The 20544-nt window shown below is 39.8% G+C and overlaps 1 protein-coding gene across 14 annotated transcripts in view; it reads left to right on the forward strand.

The window, feature by feature from the left end:
* Positions 1 to 20544, forward strand: part of BICD1 (BICD cargo adaptor 1) — a 206304-nt gene that overhangs the window by 74404 nt on the left and 111356 nt on the right. For all 14 annotated transcript variants that reach the window (XM_060112196.1, XM_060112195.1, XM_060112201.1 and 11 more), the window contains exon 2: positions 16156 to 16368. In XM_060112196.1, the coding sequence (XP_059968179.1) occupies positions 16156 to 16368 (213 nt within the window). The remainder of the gene's footprint in view (positions 1 to 16155; positions 16369 to 20544) is intronic.

Genomic DNA, 20544 nt, shown 5'->3' on the forward strand with positions numbered 1-20544 from the left:
TTGGCCTGAGGCAACCCAACACTGGAACCTACCTGGGCTCTTTGGTGGGGCTAATGACAAACTCTGGGAGGCCTCACGCCAAGGAGTACTTCCCAGAACTTCTGCTGCCAGCATCCTTGTGCCCGTGGTGAAACAGAGCCACCCCCCGCCTCTTCAGGAGACCCTCCAACACTAGCAGGTAAGTCTGGTTCAGTTTCCCCCGAGGTCACTGCTCCTTCCCCTGGGTCCCAATGCGCACACTACTTTGTGTGTGCCCTCCAAGAGTCGTGTCTCTGTTTCCCCCAGTCCTGTCGAAGTCCTGCAATGAATTCCCACTAGGCTTCTAAGTCTGATTCTCTAGGAATCCTCCTCCCATTGCTGGACCCCCAGGTTGGGAAGCCTGGCATGGGGCTCAGAACCTTCACTCCAGTGGGTGGACTTCTGTGGTATAAGTGTTCGCCAGTCTGAGTCACACACCCACCAGTTTTGGGATTTGATTTTACTGTGATTGCGCCCCTCCTACCATCCCATTGTGGCTTCTCCTTTGTCTTTGGATGTGGGGTATCTTTTTTGATGAGTTCCAGTGTCTTCCTGTCAATGATTGTCCAGCAGCTAGTTGTGATTCTGGTGTTCTCGCAAGAGGGAGTGAGAGCACGTCCTTCTACTCCGCCATCTTGTTTTTAACATCTGTCTGTCGCATTCTTGGCAACCATTTTCTCCCAGTCTGTAGGCTGACTTTTCACTTTGTTTATGGTTTCCTTTACTGTGCAAAACCTTATAAGTTGGATTAGGTCCCATTTGTTATTTTTGCTTTTATTTCTACTGCCTTAGGAGACTGACCTAAGAAAACATTGATACGATTTATGTCAGAGAATGTTTTGCGTATGTGTCCTCTTCTTGGAGTTTTATGGTGTCATGTCTTATATTTGAGTCTTTAATAAGCTGATGCAATTTTTAAAAATTCAAGTGAAAGATCACATTGCTTTACATGGGGAGAAGACACATTAAAAACATATGTTTCATTCACTTTGGTAACCAATAAGAACTGTGTCCATGTACAGAGCAAAGGAAACATGTCCAAGAAACGTTTTTCTTTTCTTACTTGATTAGAAATAAAAGTCACTTGATCTTTTCTCTTCCATCCTAGTCACAACTAAGTTTTAAGAAAATCCAGGTCATATTGATAACTCCAGGTCAATACTGCTTTTTGCAAGATCAGAAGTGTTCCCTCATTACATTCTTCTTTAGGTTTCAAAAAGCCTACTGTAGTTATTCTCCTGGAATAGTGTGAAATAACCCTTTCCCTGAATGAAAAGCTTCTTTCTACAGTTCTTTCTTCTGAAACAAGGCTTTCCTTTTCTGAGCCCTGAACTGGAATAATTTCCTGGGGATCCCTCTTATCTAGGGGGATTGTAGTGAGGTCACTGCCTGAGCTGATTTCAATTCATTTTCTTGAGATGAATTGTATGAATGCCTTCACAAGTCATCTTTTAAAGGAATAGACTTGCATAAGAATAAAGCCACCAGATTTCTTCATACAGTATAATGAGGTCTTGACATTCCAGAGATTTGGTACCTAAATGCATAGATACTCAATGAATGTTTGTTAGAAGGAAGGCTGGTGGAAAGGAAGAAAGGAAGGGAGGGAAAGTTAGAAAAAAAATTTTTTTTTCACTGGAGATAAGTTTGATTTTTAATTGGGAAAAGGAATGTGAAATTTATTGTTGTTATACTTGTGAACCCAGAATATAATTTATGATGACTTAAGAAGTAATTGCCTTTTATCTACATTTTAATGCAAAAGCAGTCATTGGACAAGATGCAGAAAAACAATTTACCTATATTTTATACATGTTTTGTTCAAAAAACCAGAATCTATAAGAAATGTTGAAGAATTTCTTTGTGGTTATTATACTCATAAAATGTGTGCATTTGAGTTTTGCTTCTGGACAGATATGTTCTGCTTGACAGTCTCTTTTGAGATCACTTGCTGAGCACATATATTTTTCCTTTTGCTGAGTTTAATGTCTCTGTAGTTTGCTTGGTGGCTGTTGTAGTAAGAGACTAGCTTCTAACCTAACCAAAGGAGGCTGAGGTGAACGATTAGAAATAAGATTGACCGAAAACAACACTTGGGGGACAGTGCCTGTCCCACACTTTAAAAAAAAATAAATTTATTTATTTATTTGTTTGTTTGTTTGTTTTTGGCTGCGTTGCATCTTTGTTGCTGTGTGCAGCCTTTCTCTAGTTGTGGTGAGTGGGGGCTACTCTTTGTTGCAATGTGTGGGCTTCTCATTGCTGTGGCTTCTCTTGTTGAGGAGTACGGGCTCTAGGCGCACAGGCTTCAGTATTTGTGGCACACAGGCTCAGTAGTTGTGGCGAGTGGGCTCTAGAGCACAGGCTCAGTAGTTGTGGCGCACGGGTGCTCCACAGCATGTGGGATCTTCCTGGACCAGGGCTCGAACCCGTGTCCCCTGCATTGGCAGGCAGATTCTTAACCACTGTGCCACCAGGGAAGCCCTGTCCCACACTTTTGATCCCAAGATTTCTTAGGGTATGTCTCACTCTAGCAAAAAAAAGAAAAACTAGGAACACCAGGAGGGCCAAGGGAGAGGGAACATGGGTGGCTGCCAGCCTGGGCAAATGCAGTCCTTTTGGTTGAGCCAAATTCATGAGGGTAGAAGACCAGATCCTAGCTTGAGGCCCAAACCCTGATGAGTCAGAACAAGTGTTCAGGACCTCAAGGGCCTGGTAGGCAATGGTGGGCAAAGATTTGGACGTCCTGAACTTGTCTACATTGTGGAGGTGGGGTGCAGTGGGTAATTTTTTTTCTTTTTCTGCTTTTTGGTATTAACTATATTTTCTTTAATAATCACACATATTACTTACAAAAAGGAAAAAAACCCTAGGTTTTATGTATTCACTGACTAAATTTCAAAATCAGTATGGATTTGCTCCTTTTCTAGGAAGTATGGTGTTTTCATTTAATAGATTGCCGTTAGTGTACTTTAGAAGCAGCATCCTGTTTGATGGAGATATTTCAAGGTTTAAATAACTTAATGAATAAGATTTAGTTGATGCAAGGTACCCCTTCTTTCTCAGGGGACTGCTCCTCACCTCAATACCTTATGAATATCAATGGAGCATTATGGGATAGCCTAGAAACAGGCATAGTTATGTCAGTATGATTTATGGCTAACTTGGCACTCGACATCAATGTAAAGGAGGGGTAGTTCATTAAATGGTGCCAGGGAAATTGATTATTCATATAGAAAATAAAGTAGATCTGGACTTCATTTCATACACAGAAGTCAATTTCAGGTGGATTAAGAGACATAAACATGAAAGGCAAAACTTTTAAACTTATGGGAGAAAATATAGTTTTACGACCTTAGAGGAGAGAAGGGTATTAAATGAGACACAAAAAGTGGTAGCCAGAAAGCAAGAGATTGGTCATTGGACTACCTTAAAATCAAGGACATTACTTCATCAAAAGACATCACTAAAAGAGTTGGGAGAGGCAGAAGCCATGAACTGGGAGAAAGTATTTGACATACATATAACTGACAAATAATAAGGAAACAGGAAACCATCCTTCAGACAGTGAGACCCCACTTCATCAAAAGATACTGTAAAATGAGTGAAAAATCAAGGCATAAATACTAGGGGGAGATATTTGCCATGCGTATAGCTCACAAATTACTAAAGGGGGTAAAAAGCACTCTGTAGAAAAATGAAAAAAGCCTCTAATAGAAATTACACAGAAATGGAAATGTGAATCGTCAATAAAAATATGAAAATGCTTAGCTTCATTAGTAATCAGGAAAATGCAAATTAAAACCACCAGAGGATACTATTTCCCACTCCCCAGAGTGGGAAAAACTTTAAAGTCAAAAAGTCAAGTAAGAATGTGGAACAGGGCTTCCCTGGTGGCGCAGTGGTTGGGAGTCTGCCTGCCGATGCAGGGGACGCGGGTTCGTGCCCCGGTCCGGGAGGATCCCACGTGCCGCGGAGCGGCTGGGCCCGTGGGCCGTGGCCGCTGAGCCTGCGCGTCCGGAGCCTGTGCTCCGCGACGGGAGAGGCCACGGTGGTGAGAGGCCCGTGTACCGCAAAAAAAAAAAAAAAAAAAAAAAAAGAATGTGGAACAACAGGAACTCTTAGACACTGTTGGTGGCAGTGTGAATCAGGGCAGAGAACTGGAGAACAGGCACAGTTATGTCAGTATGATTTATGGCTAACTTGGCACTCGACATCAGTGTAAAGGAGGGGCAGGCGGAGAACCCTGGAGAACTCTAGTCTTTTTTTTTTTTTTTTTTTTTTTTTTGGCGATACGTGGGCCTCTCACTGTTGTGGCCTCTCCCGTCGCGGAGCACAGGCTCCGGACGCGCAGGCTCAGCGGCCATGGCTCACGGGCCCAGCCGCTCCGCGGCATGTGGGATCTTCCCGGACCAGGGCATGAGCCCGTGTCCCCTGCATCGGCAGGCAGACTCTCAACCACTGAGCCACCAGGGAAGCCCAACCCTGCAGTCTTGTCAGGAAGTGTTGAAGCTATGTGTGATCTATAGCCTAGTCATTCAGCTCCTGGCCCACACCTTAGGGCAGTGGTTCTCAACCCTTCCTTATGTTAGAATCTAAAAATGAGCATATCAGAAATAGGCCTTATCCCAGACCTGTGGTTACCAAATTGTATACGTAGGTGCTCAGGGGCACCACCACAAACCCACAGAGGACTGTGGGGTATTTTGCATATTCGAGGGAACACTGTGATACTTGGCATCTGCTGGACACTGTGTGAACTACTAACTCAAGATAGTTCAGTTCACAGTTTCCTTGTTAGACTTGCTCCATTCTTTTCTATTATGCAATATTTTGCAAAGCTAGATTTTTCAGTGGTTGCTCTAATAAAAAGCAGATAGGAAACCATAGGAAAATCAATGTGGAACAGGAAATGAAAATGGCAGGGTTTGAGAAGTTGTACAGAGCCTAACAGGTGCACCTGCCCCATTCGAAGTAATTGTGGTTACTTAAGAATGAAATTAAAATATTTTTTCTTTCAATTTTTGCACATTAGTTTTTCAGACAGCTAGTACATTATTTGGACATAAAGACTTAGTAAGTTGTTTGGAACTATTTAGAAAATGGAATTGTTTGGTATTTCTTTTGTCCTGGAGTGCCATTAAAAAAGTTTTGAGACATCAAGTGGATCTTGAACCAAGAATGTTTGAGAATCTCTGTCCCAAATTAGTTAACTCAGAATATTTGGAGTTGGAGTCTGTGTGTCTTTTTTTTTTTTTTTTTTTTTTTTTTTTTTTTTTTTTCGGTATGCGGGCCTCTCACTGTTGTGGCCTCTCCCGTTGCGGGGCACAGGCTCCGGATGCGCAGGCTCAGCGGCCATGGCTCACGGGCCCAGCCTCTCCGCGGCATATGGGATCCTCCCAGACCGGGGCACGAACCCGTATCCCCTGCATCGGCAGGCGGACTCTCAACCACTGCGCCACCAGGGAGGCCCAAGTCTGTGTGTCTTTGTTTTTAAAAACTTCCCAGGTGATTCTAATGGCCCCTAGAGCTGAGAAGCACTGCTAGGGAAACTCTTACACATGTGACTGAGGATAGTGCTATTCAAAGTGTATCTGGGGACCAGCGCTGGTTTGCACATTATTTCTTACAGGTCTTCGTCAAGATGTAGTTTATATTAATCACATGTCCAGTGAATAATGGTACAGTTTTTGTAATCTTTTTTTTACCCCTATGTTACGTTTGTTCTGGTTAAATTTATTGAAATATAATTTTCTGTCTGTTAAATCTAATAATAAAAAGTTGGATAATTGGTTTCTGGTGAGGATATGGAGCAACATGAACTCTCATTCATTGCTGGTGGGAATGCAAAATGCTATAGCTATTTTGGAAGACAGTTTGGTGGTGTCTTACAAAACTAAACATATTCTTACCATATGATCCATTAATCATGATCCTTGGCATTTACCCAAAGGAGTTGAAAACTTATATCCACACAAAAACCTGCATACGGATGTTTGTAGCAGCTTTGTTCATAACTGCCAAAACTTGGAAGCAACCAAGGATGTCCTTCAGTAAGGTGAATGGACAACTAAACTGTGGTACATCCAGACAATGGAATACTGTTCAGTGCTAAAAGTAAGTGAGAGATCAAGCCAAGAAAAGACATAGAGGAACCTTAAATGCATATTACTAAATGAAAGAAGCCAATCTGAGAAGACTCCATACTGTATGATTCCAACTATATGACATTTTGGAAGAGGCAAAGTTCTGGAGACCATGAAAAAGTCAGTAGTTGGCAGGGGATTGGAGGGTGGGAATGAATAGGCAGAGCACAGAGAGTTTTTAGGGCAGTGAAGCTACTCCATATGATACTATAATGGTAGATACATGTCATTATGGCTATGTCCAAATCCACAGAACGTACCACACCAAGAGTGAACCCTAATGTAACCTGGAGTTTGAGTGATTATGATGTGTCAATGTAGGTTCATCAATTGTAGCAAAAGTACCTCTCTGGTGGGGGAGGCTATGCATGTGTGTGGGCAGGGAGTATATGGGAAATCTCTGTACTTTCCTCTCAATTTTGCTGTGTACCTAAAACTGCTCTAGGGCTTCCCTGGTGGCGCAGTGGTTGGGAGTCCGCCTGCCGATGCAGGGGACACGGGTTCATGCCCCGGTCCGGGAGGATCCTGCATGCCGCAGAGCGGCTGGGCCCGTGAGCCATGGCCACTGGGCCTGCGTGTCCGGAGCCTGTGCTCCGCGACGGAGGAGGCCACAACAGTGAGAGGCCTGCATACCGCAAAAACAAACAAACAAAAAAACTGCTCTAAAAAAAGTCTTTAAAAATCATTGGGGCTTATATTTTGTGGTTTTCTCCTAATATTTTTCTAGTAATTTACTATTTACATGGTTTTATTAAAGTATAATTGACATACAACAAACTGCACATATTTAAAGTGTACAATTTGATGAATTTTGACATAAGTATAATTTGTGAAATTATTATCGTGACCAAAATAATGAACTTATCCATCAGTGCCTAAAATGTTGTTGTGCCCCATCATAATCCTTCCTTTTTCACCTCCATACTGCTTCCTCAAGCTCCCCACCTACACAGACACACAGATACACACACACACACACACACACACACACACACCCTCTCCAGGGTAACCACTCATCTGCTTTCTGTCACTGTAGATAAGTTTACATTGTCTAGAATTTCACATAAATGGAATCTTACAGTATGTACTCGTCTGACTTATTTTGCTCAGCATAATTATTTTACGATTCAACCATGTTGTATGTATCAGTAGTAGATTCCTTTTTATTTCTGAGTAGTATTCCATTGTATGAATATACCACATTTTTTTAATCCATTCACCTGTTGATGGACATTTCAGTTGTTTTCAGTTTTGACTATTACAAATAAAGCTGTGAACATTTGTGTACAAATCTATATGGAATGAAATGGCTGGGTCATGTTGTAGACGTATGCTTACAGTAACCCATTTTTATTGTATTTTGCAAAAGTGTTAGTCCACCAAGGATTGGACATAAAACTGTTTCTTCACAAAATGTATTTTGAGAAGTACTAGCCAGGGGGATGTGCAAAAAACTGGATGCAGTGGATCCAATCATCCATTGTTAGGAGAATGGATTATTAAAATGGGGTATATATTTATTCAGAAGACTACTTTATAACAATAAAAATAGATGAACGGTAGCTACACTAATCAAAATGGATAAATTGTAGAAATTTAAAGTTGAGTTTAAAAAGCAAATTGCCAAAGAATGCCTATGGAATGATTCCATTATACAAATTTTAAAAACAAACCATATTAAATAATGTTATTTACAAATTCATACATATATGGTAAACTATAAAGAAAAGCAGGAAAATGGTAAATACAAAATTTAGGATAGAGCTTACTTGGGGAGGGGTTGGGATGCAGCGAGGGAGATAGGATGGGTAGGCAGAAGCTTTTGAGGCTAATGGGTCATGGTCTATTTCTTAAACTACAGAAATTCATTTTGATGTTATTTTTTGTGCTTATATTTTGTTATAAATTTTCTCTGTGTATATTCAATATATAACAACAAAATTTAGAAAAATCTCTGAACAGTTGAAAAAAGAGTTTGTTAAGCAAGACAGAAGGTACCAATTATGAACCATCAAGGATAGAAAAAAATCCAGGCTTTAAGTAAATACATATTTGAATGATAGGCTATTAGGTATTACATTTGGAAAAATCAGGGGCATTAAACCAAACTATCATAGAATATTTAGTTAAGAAGTATAGAAAATATGGTATGTTATTTATTAGAATGATGCCTTGTAGCCCTGTAATATGATGATTAAATCAGTTAAGGATATGTGGTAGATGTTTAAAAACACCTATGGTCAGTCACATCAAGTTAAAAATGCATGTTTTTAATTTATGTGATAAATGAAAAATGGTTTACAGAATGAAAAATCAGAATCAAAAATTGGTAAATGAAATAACCTATGTTTCCAAGATGGATGGAATGTATAACTGGGTAGGAGTTAGGTTAAAAAAGCCAGAAAAAAAAATGGGGGAAGTTAAGAAAGAGTTGAAAATTCTCACTAAGAGAAGATAAAATGGAATTCTTTGATAAAATCAACCTTAAGGCATATGCCTTGAGAAATTTCTGTGTTTTGTCTTTTTACATTTTTAATGGCTTAATAAGAAAAAAGATACATCAGTTCCCTTTCTGGTAAGAGGTTCAGTATTTCAGAAATGTGTGGGCAGCTGCTCTCCATGGAGAGGTGAACGGCCTGCTGAGTCATGCACAGGCCTGGGAGAACCTTCACACAGGGACGCAGCAGCCTGTCAGTGTTGGGTGGGGAGAGAGGGTGGGGACTGATATTAATAAGCATTTACTGTGGATTTTATTTATACCTCTTATCTGATATCCTTACCTTTTAGACCTAGTCTGTTTTTACTTTTTTAAGGTAGACATTATTATGCATTTTCCACATTTGGTAACTGAGACATAGAAATTCAAAACCTTGCCAAAGATTGCAGAGGAGGCAGATTTAAACCGAAATACATTTGATTCCAAAGCTCATCTTTTTCCCACAATTAATAGCCAATACTTACATTGAACTTACTGTATTTGTACCAAGAACTGCTCCAAGTGATACACAGATTTTCTCTAATCCTCACAACAACACTATCAGATAGAAATTATTATCCCCATTTTACAGACGAGAACACTGAGGCACAGAGTGTTAAGTAACTTCTTCATTGTTAAACAATGAGTAAGTGGCAGAGTTGGTCCAGCTCAGGAGCCCATGTCTTTAACCTCTTTTGCCTCTTATGAGTACCTGTGCCTTTCAAGGATCAGGCTTCATTCTGTCAGGGAAACCTTATGGCTCCTAATAAGGTTTGAGCCATGTGAGTCATGGAAACGGATTTCTCCCAGCTGGTTACTTTTGGATTGTCTCACTTACAATGATCCCTTCTTTTCTAATTGGACTGTACCCTCTAAGACACTTTGCTGCTGGAATATAGTGGTTTGGGAAATGTTTCTTAGCCAGTTCAAACAAGTTTAGCTAGTTTATTCCTATTTTTTGTGTGTGTGCTTTATGAGGTCCTTTGGGCTCATTGTTTTCCTCAAAATAAGAATGAATCCTTAGTAGAGCTTTTAGTCCTCTTAAACTCTCAAACTTCGTTCTTTAACTTGGACTTTCCTTAAGACTTCATTTAAAACAAATGGTAATTAAACATCATTTAAACCATTGATGGGATTATAACTTATATCCTTTCTACTCCAGAAGTATTTGAAGCAGATTAAAATAAAAGAAACCAATACAGTAGGGGTAAATACACCTCCAGAGTATAGAGAAAACAGGAGATAATTATACCAGAAACTTAAGATATTTTAGTTCATTGCTACAGAGCATTTAACGCTGAATTTCCTGGCAGCTGAGGCAACAGAGAAATACAATTGGTCAAATGATTTTTATTATATGTTCAAAGAAGATAAAGTAGTTCCTTGGGGAGGATGGGTTTTAGTGATAGGCCATTTGACAACCCTTTCCTTCCTCCAAGTTAAATTATGTCTAAATATTCCCTGGAGCACTCAGCTCTTAGTGCTGTAGTGGAGACTTTAAGGAACTGCCTCAGATACGTCTTTAAAGACACGCTGTGGCTATGCTGTAATTCTTGCTTAGCAACACTTCAGTTTAGCTTTGCTCCTCTGGGGAAAGGCCAGGTTCTGGCTCACCCCCTCCTTTGTTCGGGTCTCTACTCCAAGGTCACCCCCTTCTCTGATCGTCCTCTCTAAATGAGGCTCCCTCTGTCCACACCTGCCTGACTATCCCTGCGCTGTCCAACATGGAGGCCACTAGCCATATGTGACAATTAACATTGATTACATTACATAAAAACAAAAATTTAATTCTTTGGTCATATTGCCACATTTCAAGAGCTCATTAGCCACACGTGGACAGTGGTTACCATACTGGACAATACAGATATATCATTGTAGAAAGTTCTATTGGGCAGTGCTGTTTTGTACTCTTACTCTGGATTTCATTTTCTTTTCAGAACTTTTCCAACATTATGCTACATACTTATTGATTTATGTTCCACTAGAATGCTCCCAAAGGCAGAGATTTTTTTCTAGAATATTGCTAAATCCTCAGGGTCTAAAGCAGTGCCTGTTACAGTTCTCTGTAAATACTTACTGAGTGAATGAACAAACGAATGAATAAATTTTAGTATTTCAAATAAGAATATTTTGTCTAATGTCCTCGAGTGACCTAGTATACTGTTCTGTCACAATTTTTAAGATGAAGGAATGAAGATTCTGTAACCAAGGATCATATTTTAAAGATAATTTGATATTATTAAATATACTAGCCGAACTTTTGTCTTTCATATTGTGAAGGATAATAAGCATGAAAATTCCACTTAACAGTTAGCATATTGTCCTGAACATGAAGTAAAAAAATACCAATTTTCTTGGGATTAAGAAGTCCTGTGAGTAGAATGAGAAAGAAAGGTGCTTATTATATAGCTAAATGGACTTACACTGGCATGTAACTGAAAGCAACTGTGATACATTGTGATGGAATATATTAAAGGTGATAATTGTGCAATTACAGCTACACACATGATAGAAATCATAATACATTCTAAAATTGTATAGAAATGTCAGTTTACCTCAATTAATTTCAAATAAAACTTATTCATGAAATGACTGCAGTGCCTAAAAGGAATTTGCTGTCTGAACAAAATATAACTAGAAGCATGACTGCCCGAGGTTTGCCTATAAATAGACAGCAAAGCTAGTTTTGTGATTTCTGCCAAGTGTGCAGCTTCAATAGCCTTGGAAAAGATTGTGCCTCGTCTCTTGAGTCCAGCTTTGTTAGGAGATACTTGGAATGGTGGTGGAGGAGGGAGGTACCCGGCAGAGCCAGACAGGTCTGGTAAATCAGCTTCAACAATTAGCCAAATGATAGTTGTCAGTTGGCTGTCATGCCCAATTCCAGTTACCAACAATTAGGAATTGGGTAAAGTAGGAGTGTTTTCTCCTTCACCCTCCCTTTCTAAAATGCAGATATTTTCTGTAGTGTTAGTTCTCAGTGGATTTGCAAATGCAGATCATGGGGCATCTGTAGCCTGTGCTGGATTGGTATTATTTTTCTATTTCAAGTAAAAAAAAAAAAAAAAAAAAAAAGCACCATGGTAAATGTCCTTGGATAACCTTGCATACTTTCAAATCAGGTCCAGTGAAGGGCCATGTTCCTCATAAAAATAATGACTAACTTTGGAAACCCCTATGTTCAGTTAAGTTTTCTGAGCTGCAATAAATATGAATTAAAGATTCATCAAAATGTTAATATTTTCAATTTCAATTCTTGACTCTACTTTGAAGATCTATTCTGTGTATATGTCTGAAATATTTTATTTCCTTTGGTGCAGGATCCAGAGTACAATTCTTAAAACTTTACATCAAGAGTGGAAAGATAAATTCACTTGCTATTAAGACATTAGGGGTTGTTTTAGCCACCAAGAGAGCATTGCCTGTGTGCTGAGAATAATGTGAGAACCATAGGTTGCCTTAGTCTGTTGATCTTACTCAGGCAGAGTTAAGAAAATGGCCCTGTGAAAGTTTTCTGTTACATAGATGTGGGAAAGTAGTTGTGAAAAAGAAGCAAGTTGTCGTGCTTGACACACAGTTCATGCTAATTTGAAATTTTACTAATACTTAAGTATGATAGTCAGGGTTCCTTTGCCAGTGTGAGGGTCTACTGAAGACGTAACCAGGTCACCATGGGGAGATGTGCTGCCAGATGTCTCCCCTCCAAAGATTTTTTAATGGGTAATGGATTCAGAATTGACCTCACAGAATCTGATCATCACTGATAGAAAAGCAAGGTAAACATCACTTCCAAAGACAATTTTTCATCTGTTCATAAATCTTATATGCTTATTATCACATGTAGAAGCTTGGCTACTCAAATAAGAATTTCTTTCTGTCCTGAGACTGAGCAAGCCAAACACCAAGAGTATTGTGCTCTGTATAGATGAACAATACTGAAATATTTCTTTCTCTGTTGATGTTTAGGAATCATCTGTTGATTTTGATCCATGTAGAGATTCTAAGAAAGATAGTTTATTGAGACATAGGCTTGCAGGTTATTAATTTTTTAATTTTCTGTTTCTGTAGTATAATTTGGAGATGAATACCAGATTATCTTTAAAATCACTAAATCATGCTGTCTCCACCTAACTTTATGATGTCCCTTTTAATGATTAACACAAAACTTTTCTGCCTTCAAGTTTGTAACAAGTGTGAAACTGAGTTTCAGAGGTTAATTCCAGCCTTGTTTCTTTATGACCTGTACATAGTCCAGAAGCATCTTTTATGACACTTAAAATTTTAAAACGTATATCACATCATAAAGCCATAGCACTTCTAATTGAATAGTGACCCTTTGGTGTTCAAGTACACATGTTCTTTATAACTGTATGTGCCAGTATTTTATCAAATCTATAAAATCCTTGAGGGCAAAGACTACATTTATTTACCTAACTTTTTATTTTGAAATAACTCTAGACATAGAAAAAGTTGCAAAAATACTACACTGAATTTCATGTACCCTTTACACAGCTTCCCCAGATGTTAACATCTTACATAACCATAGTACAGTTATGGAAACCAGAAACTGACATTGCTACAATATTATTATCCAATATAAAGAATGTATTTCGGGACTTCCCTGGCGGTCCAGTGGTTAAGACTTCACCTTCCAATGCAGGGAGCCATATTGTAACAAATTCAATAAAGACTTTTAAAATGGTCCACATCAAAAAAAAAAAAGAAAAAAGAAAAAGAAAGAAAAAGGCTTCCCTGGTGGCGCAGTGGTTGAGAATCTGCCTGCCAATGCAGGAGACATGGGTTCGAGCCCTGGTCTGGCAAGATCCCACATGCCGTGGAGCAACTAGGCCCGTGAGCCACAACTACTGAGCCTGTGCGTCCGGAGCCTGTGCTCCGCAACAAGAGAGGCCGCGATAGTGAGAGGCCCGCGCACTGCGATGAAGAGTGGCCCCCGCTTGCCACAACTAGAGAAAGCCCTTGCACAGAAACGAAGACCCAACACAGCCATAAATAAATAAATAAATAAATTTAAATCATATGGGCTTCTAAGAAGACCTCTGCTTTAAAAAAAAAAAAAAAGAATGTATTTCAGTTTTGCCAATTGTCCTAAAGTCTTTTTTTCAGGTCAGAGTCCAATCCAGGATCCCATTCTGCATTTAATTGTCATATTTTCTTAGTCTCATCTAGTCTGGAGGAGTCTTCCTCTATTTCTTCTGACTTTAATACTTTCGAAGAGTCCTGGCCAATAATTCTGTAGAATGTTCCCATTTGGGTTTGCTTGATGTTTTCTTATAGTAAGAATTGGCTTACTCATTTTTGGCAGAAATACCACAGAAGTGACGCTGTTCTCCCCTCAGTGTGTTATATCAGAGGGTACACGATGTTAGTATGTCTTGTTGCTGCTGAGCTAACTTTTGGTCACTTAGTTAAGGTCTTCCAGGGTACCCCACTGCACAGTTACTATTTTTCCCATTGGAATTAATAAATATCTTGGGAGGACATGCTTTAAGACTATGCAAATATCCTGTCTCTCATCATAGTTTTTGCCTATTATTTTATATTCCACTGATAATCTTTACCTGCAACTATTATTACTTGGTGTTTGCCAAGTAATATGCTGACCTCAAGTAATGCTGATGTATTTGATTTCTATTAGAATTAAATGATTTGAATCCTACTGTAAAGAAGAGCTATTCCTTCTCTTATTTATTCAGTTATTATATCAATGTGGGCTCATGAATATTTATTTTATTCTATGGATTATAATTCATTACTATAACTATTTTGTTTCCCCAAATTATCCCAGATTTGGCCCTTGGGAGCCCCTTCTTGTAGGCTCCTGTGTCCTTTGACATATCCACAACTTTTTTTTTTTTTTTTTTGCGGTATGCGGGCCTCTCACTGTTGTGGCCTCTCCCATTGCGGAGCACAGGCTCCGGACGCGCAGGCTCAGCGGCCATGGCACACGGACCCAGCCGCTCCGCGGCATGTGGGATCTTCCTGGACCGGGGCACGAACCCGTGTCCCCTGCGTCGGCAGGCGGACTCTCAACCACTGCGCCACCAGGGAAGCCCCACATAATTTTTTTAAAAGCATTTTGTTACTTGCTCTTTGGCACCACATGATGCACCAAGTTCGTTTTGCTCCAGTGAGAGACTCCATCATTTCTTCAAAGAGCCCTAGTTCTTTTAATTGGAGATTGATATTTAGAAACAAAATTTGGCTGCAGGGTTTGCTGACAGAGCTAGGAAATCTGTACACACACACACACACACACACACACACACACACACACACACGCACCTTCCTCTCTCCATCTATCGACCTGTCTATCTCCCTATTAAAGACTATCCTGATAATTCTAATTACAACCCAGTACCACTAGTTTCCTTCTAGACTTCTCCCTTTCCTTATTTGTAATGCCTTTCTTCAACAGGGAGAAACCTGTCTTTCATTATCCATAATATATTTACTTATTTCCTCAGCCCTAGTATACATGTAAAGAAGTTTCAGAATTGTGATTCCATAATCCCTGTGAGAAACAAATTTACTAACTATACTATAGTGTTTGGGTACAGTTCTTTTTGTTTTTAGCTTTACTGTGTATAGCAAAAATACGGATTTCCCAAATCAGTTTAGATCTTTTCTTCTCAACATTTCAGTGTGGTCCTGTTCTTCATTTGCAGTACAGCTGGGTTCATTTGTTACTATTTGTGTTCCTTTTGGGTACCTGGACACATAGAGGCTGATTTTCATTATTATTTATTTGGGAGGTATGTGAAACCCTACTGTAGTTTTAAGAGTCAGAGCGATATGAAAAGGCATTCTCAGAAAAGTGTGACTCCTATGAAATGTGATCCCTTGTATAGCATTTCATTCCCTCGTTCTCTCTACCCCATTCCCACTCACCCCCCGTAGCTTACCAATTTCATTACTTTCTGGCTTATTTTTCCATATTTCTTTTTCCACAGATATGTTTTCTTATACATTGATTGCATTTGAATGTCTTTTTGTGGTACCAGGCAGTTTGAAAGCTGTTTGGTGATTTTTCTCTCTTAAGGATATTGTTCATAATTGGTATATTCTTACCACTAATGTATTAGAAAGCTAATGAAACTTATTTTCTTTCTTGAAAAATTTTTTTGGGATTTTTCCTGGAATGAAAATGAGAATATGAATTTTGAAGGGCTCATTAGCACTGAACTGTCTATTCCTTAAAAAGATTTGTCTAAAAAATGGTAACATAAAACAAGCAGCAATGTTTTTCAAGTTTTAACCTGTTATATATATATTTTAGCAAGATACTTAAAATTTTTCTTTCTCCTTAATTGAATTTGAATTATTTCAAGTGTCAATGAGAGCTGCTAGCCTGTTAGATGAACTATGTATTTTTTGCTTCTGGAAGTCTTGCAGAATACCTTTTCTTTTACACAAAGTAAAACAAATCATGTTCCCAAGTCTGTTGAATAGTGCAGTGGTGCATTTCACTGTGTGCTCTTTTTCTTTCCAAATCCTCTGCAGGCATTTGGGCAGTCCTTCTCCATCCACCGTAAGGTTGCTGAGGATGGAGAGACTCGGGAGGAAACGCTTCTGCAGGAGTCAGCATCAAAGGAAGCTTACTATCTGGGGAAGATCTTGGAGATGCAGAACGAACTGAAACAGAGCCGGGCTGTGGTGGCCAACGTGCAGGCAGAAAATGAGAGGCTTACAGCCGTCGTGCAGGATCTGAAGGAGGTAAACAAACAACAAACATATTCCCTGTGAGAGAGCAGTGGGAGAGAGAAGTAAGATGAAATTCTTCCTAGGAGAGAGGAATAAAACTTTTTCTCTAATCAGAGGAGCTGTATTAAACAAGAAGCACTCGATGCCGATGCTAGCAATTTTTCTGCTTTTTTAGTGAAATGACAGCTTGTTCTGAGATGAGCTTTTCTCTCTTTTATTGTTCGTTAAGAATTAAAGTCTTTATGTATTGAGTACTTGGGAATTGGCCTTGCTATTTCTGCAGAGGTGTTTAAAAAATACAGCGACCCTAAGGTCACTTCCTCCCCTTTACCTGTTTCAATACAGTGTGGAGAGGAACTGTGAATGTGGTGTTAGCACAGGACTCTCCTCACTGGGGAGAGAGATTCTGGGGGAGTGTTCTGAGGGGTCTTACGAGTCTGGTGATGCAGAACCATAAACTCTTTTTCTGGCTGTAGACAAGCAGCAAATTATGGCTGGACTGAGCCTTCTTCAGTCCCCAGGCCCTCCCTGGACTCACTCTTTCCCTTCAGCTTTTCACGTAGCAGTGTCATATGCCAGATGGTTTCAGAGTGGCAGAGTCATTCTGTCCTGGGGGAAGGAGGTAATGTTAGGGACAGAAATAGCCAAAAGCAGCCTCATCCACCAAACCCTTTTAAGAGCATTTTTGAAAACTTCATATTAAGCCGTTCACTCCATTTTTTGATTAAGAAAGCTATAGAAGAGGCAGATTTCCTCTAATTCCTACACCAGTGCAGTGGAGGTTGACAAACAAATACCGGGTCCACTACCAAGTGGGCTCATTAACTGAGCGATTTTTTTTTTAATTTATTTTTGGCTGCGTTGGGTCTTGTTGCTGCATGCGGGCTTTCTCTAGTTGCAGCGAGCGGGGGCTACTCTTCGTTGTGGTGCGCGGGCTTTTCATTGCGGTGGCTTCTCTTGTTGCGGAGCATGGCCTCTAGGCACGCGGGCTTCAGTAATTGTGGCTGATGGGCTCAGTAGTTGTGGCTGATGGGCTCAGTAGTTGTGGCTCGCGGGCTCTAGAGCGCACGCTCATTAGTTGTGGCGCATGGGCTTAGTTGCTCCGCGACATGTGGGATTTTCCCAGACCAGAGATCGAACCTATCTATGTCCCCTGCATTGGCAGATGGACTCTTAACCACTGTGCCACCAGGGAAGTCCCTAACTGAGCATTTTGATAACAGAAAAAGGTCAGATGAAAAAATTGTTTGATATTGTGAAATATAACCAAAGTAATCCACTGATACGTTTCTCTTGACATTAGTGACATATTAGAAATAAAGTTTCATTATTATAACATATAAGTTGTTCAAAATTTACTGGAATTTAATCAATAATTTACATTTGCCTGTGTCCATATTACAATGAACTCAGTGAATATTGACAGTAAGATTTCTGCTTTACCTAGTTCATTGTCTTTGCACATGCCCCAGATATAGAAATATGACTCTGGAGACAAGGAAAGTAGCCAACCAAGGGGAATTTAGTGTTGGGTACCAAAAAGAACATGAGAGTTTTCAGGATGCCTTGCCTCATTTCCCTCCACTGCAAATGATTGTTAAAAAACAAAGCCCATCTCCAGTTCTTCATTTGATGCATCTGTATGTGCTGGGTCATCACTTGCTTATCCTTTGGAGTACCAGACCTCCTCCTCCAAGTGGACTCAAGGTCATATAGTGCCATAGGCCACCTTCTTGGATTAAGCAAAGCCCAGAACATCCACAGGCAGAGACCTCAGCATCCATGGGCAGCAGGTTCACATGGCAAGTTGGCAGAGAGGCTGTGATATGGGCAACCTGAGGGCCATGGGCACCCACATGCAGGTGGTTTGCGTATAAGGACTGCAATCAATGAGTCAAGCAGTCTTGATTACCAACTGGATGGATCCTCTGAAAGCTACACAACCCCACTGTGCGTGGCAGTTGCAGCTGAGGAAAGAACAGCAAAGGTTGAGGAAAGGGAACCACAGATGTTTTCATCTTGGGGCAAGACAGTGGAGATTGATGGAGCATCCTCACTTACATATGCCATGCTTGAGTGCCGTTTCCAAGGAGTAGATTTATGATAAGCATCAGGAGTTGATTATTAAGAATGAGGATGGGGGCTTCCCTGGTGGCGCAGTGGTTGAGAGTCCGCCTGCCGATGCAGGGGACACAGGTTCGTGCCCCGGTCCGGGAAGATCCCACATGCCGTGGAGCGGCTGGGCCCGTGAACCATGGCCACTGAGCCTGCGCGTCCGGAGCCTGTGCTCCACAACGGGAGAGGCCACAGCAGTAAGAGGCCCGCGTACCGGAAAAAAAAAAAAAAAAAAAAAAAGAATGAGGATGCAAGTTAGGAATAAACCGAGGTCGCAAAGGAAACAAAATGCTGAGAAGCCCTTCATTCAGATCAGTTCTCAAATTTTAGTGAGCACCAGAATCACCTAGAGAACTCATCAAAACACTAGTCTTGGGCTCCACCCCCTAAAGTTCTGATTCAGTGTACTAGGTGGAATCCAAGAATTTGCATTTCTAACAAGTTCACAGCAGGTAAAGACCACACTTTAAGAACCACTAATTTAAACTTCTTTGCCTGGCTTAAAGCTGGGCATGGGAGTATCGTAAGGCTCACAATTTGGGGAATTGCTGAATGATCCCTTGGTTATAATCCTTTGATTTCTATGCATTTTCAGTAGTTGATTTGCCGTAAGAGAATAACTTGTTATGTCCAAATTTATGTATTTTTAAAATCTAAAACAGCTTAAGGCAGTTTAACCATTTGGGTTTGTCAATAACTAAAAGAAAAAAAAAATGGGTGGTCAGTTTCCTGGTCTTCTAAGTGTGCCAACAGTTTATCTGTTAATATTCTTTCTGATGGGCTGAAAGCTAGTGAGTGGTATTACTACATCCCAGAGCCCTGCTGTTTTTCATGCAGACATTGTTTTAATGTCGCTAATAAAATTATTATTAGCATGTAGGGCTGAGGACATTTGTAAAAGGAGAAAAGGAATACTATTTCTTGGTATGTTGATACAGACTTTTGATGGCTGGTGTTAAGTTCAAGTCCCAGATTTGTTTTTATTGTAGGCTAGTTTTGTTTGTCTTTTTGTATTCTGGGTATTGATTGGTGCATAGTGACTGGAAGAGAGATGATGAAACAGAAAAATCATGACCTGATGGACATGAAATAGACAAGGATCGACAAGGATAACCAATAAAAAGCGTAGTAAATCATCAGCTTGACAGATGCTGTGTGAATTTTTTTTTTCTTTTTGGCCGTGCCCCACGGCATATGGGATCTTAGTTCCCCTGTCCAGGAATCGACCCGTGCAGAGTCTTAACCACTGGACTGCCAGGGAAGTCCCTGTGTGAATTTAATAATTTAATTAATGGAATTATTTTTATTTACTAAAAGGACTAATCTCTAATTTCAGTAGGATCATTGGTACGGGCAAAGGTGCCCGTGTGTGTATATGTGCTGTGTGTGTTATGGAAGCTTTACAGTCATATATGCACACACACGCACGTATGTGTGTGTGTATTTAATTCCACAGCCAAATTCTTTTCCATATATGGTATGTATAGGACAGTATAGTGGAAAAAAATGGAAACATTTCTGAATTAGGTATTAGAAAATCAATATTCTAGTCTCAGCTCTGCTAACAGTTTTAGAATTATACTCATGGTATTTGTCAAAGATTAGTTTAGTATATAGTAAATACACAATAAACATAAACTGTTATCATTAATAATTTTCTGCATCCTCCATAGAGCTATTGTTGAAAATATCATTTATTATGTAGATCCATAGTCTTAGGTTAAAGAAACATTAGGTAAATACCCCTTTGAATTTATTGCCTTGAAAATTCTTTCCGTTGAGATATGAATCAGGTGGTAGGAATTATAGTATGTTTTTATTATTGCTTTGGTTGTTAAAAGCCTCCAGCACTATGTGTCACTGTAAAACCTAACTTAGATTTTTCATATAATTCTCATTTTTAAACATTTTCATCAGCCTTATTGTATATGTGTTCCTAATGGTAAACTGCTTTAAATAAGATTTTTAAGTACAGGGAGTATAAAGAAAAAGTGTCACCCAATCAAAGAACCAAATCAGAGTTAATTTTAAACAAGTTAGGTGTTAATCCTACAGGTCTAGTAACAGGCAGGG

The sequence above is a fragment of the Mesoplodon densirostris genome, chromosome 11 (genome assembly GCF_025265405.1).
Source record: "Mesoplodon densirostris isolate mMesDen1 chromosome 11, mMesDen1 primary haplotype, whole genome shotgun sequence".
Classification (NCBI taxonomy): Eukaryota; Metazoa; Chordata; class Mammalia; order Artiodactyla; family Ziphiidae; genus Mesoplodon; species Mesoplodon densirostris.